The 4,817-nt window shown below is 63.4% G+C and overlaps 1 protein-coding gene across 11 annotated transcripts in view; it reads left to right on the top strand.

Annotated features, from left to right (window-relative positions):
• Positions 1 to 4,817, top strand: part of CAMK2D (calcium/calmodulin-dependent protein kinase II delta) — a 156,286-nt gene that overhangs the window by 139,277 nt on the left and 12,192 nt on the right. For all 11 annotated transcript variants that reach the window (XM_014550551.1, XM_014550549.1, XM_014550546.1 and 8 more), the window contains one exon: positions 1,088 to 1,136. In XM_014550551.1, coding sequence (XP_014406037.1) covers positions 1,088 to 1,136 — 49 coding nt within the window. The remainder of the gene's footprint in view (positions 1 to 1,087; positions 1,137 to 4,817) is intronic.

Below are 4,817 nucleotides of genomic sequence, written 5' to 3'. Positions count from 1 at the left end.
CTCTGTGGCTCTGCAGTGGCTGCTGCCTGGCTGCCTGGCTCTGTGGACGTCTGTGCGCAGGTGCCTGCACCTCCTCGCCAGCGGAAGGTGAGCCAGGCCAGGCCGAGGCCGGAGGACCCTGCTCTGGGCGGACGGAGACCCTACACGTGCGCTGATGGGTCTGTCCCTTTGGTTACGTACTCGCTGTGACCGTCATATGCATGGATCACTGTTTTGAATATTGAATCTCTAAGGGACGCTGGCTGGTGTTGGCACCATTTTGCAAAAGCCGTTCTTCGTCCCTGAGCACACAGCTGCTGAGTGGAGGTTTGTGTCCAGTGGTGGTGTTTCTGGCCTTTGGTCACTTGAAGTGGAAGGTTGTGTCTTAGGAACGTGAGTACGTTTCTTCGCTAGAAACTGCATTGACGGATCGTGTATCGGACGCTGTGCGGAGCGGCCTCAGGCAGTCGGGCCTCGGGTGCTCCCCGGCTCGGCGGCACGGGGCTCACAGAGCAGCTCTGTCTGTCGTTGTCATGGCAGCAGTGCCGCCTCGGACGTGAGAGAGAACCTCGCTGTCCTGAGTCAGTGACGCGCTGGCTGCACGGAGCTGCCCACGCGACGCTCCTGGAAGCACGACCACATCCCCCTGCCTCCTCCCCTCCTGGGGCCGGAGAGGCTCGCTCTCCACAGGGGCTGAGACCTGCAGGCTGCCAGGTGTGCGTCTGTGCTCGTGGGCCCCTTGGGCCAGAGCAGGGGCTGCCCCCGGATGCTAGATGGAGAATAAGAATGGTTCTGTCGTCGGTTCCTGCTCGTTAGGCTAATAGAGCCAGTTTCTCACAGACACAGAGAACCTGGGGGACGGGGACCCAGACCCGTTCTCAGTTCTGAGAGGCACGGCCTTAGGCTCGAGGTGAGGCCACGGGGGCGCCTTCCCCAGTGTGGGCAGCGTTTGGCATTTCATTCTGTTCCCGCCATAGGGTGTCTGTCCATTTGCATGTCCGATGTGCACACGCCTGCTGCGGGTTTGCATGACGTGAGCAGCTCTCGCCAGTTTCCGGGAAGAAAAGGAGCGGCTGTTCATTGTCTGCAACGTGTGTTTCCTCCACAGGAGTCCACGGAGAGCTCCAACACCACCATCGAGGACGAAGACGTGAAAGGTACTCGGAGGCGGGCGTGGGCGGCCCAACTCCCAGCCCCTGTGTCCGAAAACACATCCGTTTCCAATAACTGATGCTCTTAGGAAGGGTCTGTCCGAAGACACAGAAACAGTTTCCTCTGTGTGAGCTTTTATCGGAGTTCTGTTACCTGCACGGGTTCTGTCAGGCCTCCCACCTCTGTTCTCCTCTGTGTTTTAAACTGTAGACGACAGGGGGGATATTCAAGCACATGGCGGTGACACTCAGCGAGTAGTGACAGTTTAGAAACGCATTACCAAGCGGTGGCTGGACTGGTCGGAGGGAAGCACACGACGTGCATGTGCTGCGTGCACTCGTGACCCCCAGGAGACGATGTCCAGGCAAGAAGGGGTCTGACGGTGACTCGGTGCTGTTGAGTGGGCGTCGGTGGAACTTGCATCTGGTGGCTTCTCATTCGGGGCCTCGTCCTTCCCGACATGGTCTTGACCCCGCAGGGCAGCTGCCCAGGTCCCTGAGCCGAGCAGGTGTCTTCGCCACACCTCGAGCCATCGCACGCACGCGCACACAGGATCGCCTGCCACGCGCCTGCTCTCTGGCCCGCGGCTGCCTTGAGGCCCTGGGTCCCTGGTTGGCATCTGTTCTCGTTTTGTAATTCGGTTTACGTAACTGCAGGTCCCACAGGCCAGTGCCTGCACGCGGGTCCCAGGCACCATGGGAGCACGGGATGTCCGGCAGAAGTGTGACAGGAAGATGTAAACTGGGAGTGGGCACCACGGGTTCGCCTTCCCGGGAGGTCACTCCCGATGGTACACCAGGGGCTGGGGTTCCAGAGGGGGCGTCGCTGAGACATCCGGGCGGCTGCCCCTCGGAGAGGCTCCCGCTGCAGCCCTTCCGTTTGCTCGGAAGCCGTGGAGGTGGAAGGAGTGAAAGTGAGTCTTGGCCCTGGGCCTTTCCAGTCCGTTCTCCAGGCTACAGGTCTCACCGCCAGACCCGGGTCCCGGGGACCAAGGTGTCGCAGGAAGCAGAGGGCGTGGCTGAGGGAGGGCGCTCCACGGAGGGGCCCCTAGAAGTGAGAGGTTTTACCGTTTGCACCCGGAGCAGCGGTATCTCCATTGTCCGTCCCACGCAGCCCACGTCCTGTGGGGCCTGCAGCTGCGCCATGCGGAGAGCAGTCACACTTCCTGCCCGTGAGCAAGTCCGGAGGAGACGAGACGCTGCTGCGTGAGAATGACCGTGGTTTCTGACTGGTGTCCAGGTCATTCTGCAACAAGGAGTAACGTGCAGTCCATTCAGACAGTCTCTGTGAGCCATTCTAGAAGGTTCCCGAGGTGCTCAGGACACGGAATTCCTAACAGAGACACCGTGTGAGACACTGGGTGCATTCAGGTTTTAGAGACGACCGTGGAGCACCTACTGTGTGCGGGGTGTGGAGCAGGGAGAGTAGAAGGCGGTGGTTTCCAGGCCTTACGGTTAAGTGGAGTGTTAACGTCACTAAGCCGCCTCCAGGGGCCAAAGTAATGGCCATGACGCTCCATGTTAACTAGCAGGTCGGCTTGCGAGGGGTCAGGCCACTAAGAAGCAGCCGCTAGTTGGCGGGAAACTCCCCGCGAGGCTCCTGTTAAAGCACCAGAGCGTGAGGACGGCCCTGAGAGGAGCCCGTCCCGGGAGTTGCTTCTGCTGACGGCCAGGAAGACCGTGAGGCCACGGGCACCGCTCCCGGGCGTCATGTAGCCATTAGTCAGTCCTGGCGCAGCCATTCCGTGTCAGTCACCGCGCTTGGCGAGTTCAGAGGCATTTTAGGTGCTTCATTTAAGTTTACGATTTCAAAATAGTGAGCTGGGCACCAGGGACTGGAGAGGAGCCGAGGAGTGACTGGGCGGCAGGCGCCTCGAGCCACGTAAAGCTCCGCCCTGGCCCAGCCTCTGGCGCCCCAGCCTCGCAGCCCCACCCGGGCTCTGAGATGGAGGGCGGCCTTAAGCAGAGCTCCGTGTGGGCAGACAGCGACACACACAACTGCCAGCTAATGACGCACTGCAGACAGGCGGCAGCGCACCGTGCGCTTCCCACGGAACAGGCCCCCTTCACACACAGCTCACTGTTCAGTGAGACACCTGCCAACGTGACATGAGGGTCCGCCCCCAGGCGTGAGGCCGGTTCATTCCTGGCCGAGCTCATCGCAGACCAGCTGGCTCCTGCGTCAGGCGCACTAGCCAAGCTCACTCCACCGACCGGCAGCTCCAGAGCCCGGTGCAGCCTCTCGACACCTGGGCCTTTCTCTGCCCCCCACTCCCTTGAAAAGGACTGACTCACCACACGGTTTCTCTCGCTGCACCTGTTCCGGCGTCTCGCTGGGCCCCCGGCGTCTCACTGGGCCTGTGCCGGCATCTCGCTGGGCCCCCGGTGTTCCGGCGTCTCGCTGGGCCCCCGGCGTCTCACTGGGCCCCCGGCGTCTCACTGGGCCTGTGCTGGGGTCTCGCTGGGCCCCCGGTGCGCAGACCCTGTGGCCTCATGTATGGTGGTCCTGCTGACCTGAGGCTGCGACGGCCACAGGTGACTCTAGGGCGGCCTGGCCACCCCCAGACCACACACGGGTGGCATCGCTGTGTGCTGGCACGTGGAGTCCTCAGAGGTCCCCGTGTCCATAGACGGGGTCTCTGCCGGCTGTTAGCCGTGCGCAGGCGTGGACAGGCGCTCCGTCCTGGGTGGGAGGTAGGCTGTGGGCCAGGTCCGGTCAGACCTGTGAACACCTGTTGTTAAACCAGGACCTTGGAGGCCGATGGCGTCCTAACAAAGGGCTCGTAGCCACGTGCTGGCCAGAGAGGACGGTCCTGGGCGCCAGCTTGACCGCCAGCAGCAGGCGGTGGGAGCTGGTCCGTCCTGGCCTGCTGTGCTGGCGCGTTCCCGTGTGGGTCGGGGGACAGCTGGAAGCTGCTGTGGGAGAGCTCCCAGGGTCCCTGGGAAATGGGGGGGGAGGTTCTGGGACGTGCAGCCCGCAGGAAGGGGAGCTGTGCTGACCTGGAGGGGTGGTGACGCCTGCAGTCGGGTGTGAGCAGGAGGCGCGGGAGCCTGGTGGCCGGTTCCTCCTGGATAATCACCAGGTAGCGCCTGGAGGTGGCTGCTCCCGCCAGGGTCTGAGGGAGGCCACAGGGGTCAGTGTGGGACAGCTCAGGCTTGTCTGTCACCAGGGACTGTGAGGTCAGGGGGCGTGAGGGGTCACAGCCAGGACACAGGGCGGGCAGGGCAGGGAGCCTGGGGGGCCCCAAGGGTGAAGCCCATGTGGAGGAGGAGCCTGGCCATGGGGCCATGGTGGTCGAGCCGCTGCTCCAGCAAAGGTTCTGCAGCCCTGAGGATGGGGAGGAGGGTGAGGACGGGGGAGGAGGGGGAGGACGGGGAGGAGGGTGAGGACAGGGAGAAGGGTGAGGACAGTGAGGACGGAGAGGACAGTGAGGACGGCGAGGTCCGGGGTTTCAGGGCGACAGAGGGCGGCGGCCGTCAGGGTACAGCAGGGCCAGAGCCGACTCAGCACAGGGGTCACTCCGCATGGGTCGGGTGGTGACAGGGAAGGGGTCCCGAGGCCGCAGCTGCGATGGGAACGGCCTCAGAGGACCGACGCCGGGTGAGCAGGAGAGAGTCCCAGGTGGGGTTCCAGCCCAGCCGGCTGCTGACCACGGGCAGGTGTGGGCCGGGCAGCAGGACCTCCTG

Source organism: Myotis brandtii, unplaced genomic scaffold, assembly GCF_000412655.1.
Source record: "Myotis brandtii unplaced genomic scaffold, ASM41265v1 scaffold603, whole genome shotgun sequence".
NCBI classification, from domain to species: Eukaryota; Metazoa; Chordata; class Mammalia; order Chiroptera; family Vespertilionidae; genus Myotis; species Myotis brandtii.
Note: the sequence above shows the minus strand (reverse complement) of the source record. Positions and strands in the feature narration are given on the sequence as shown.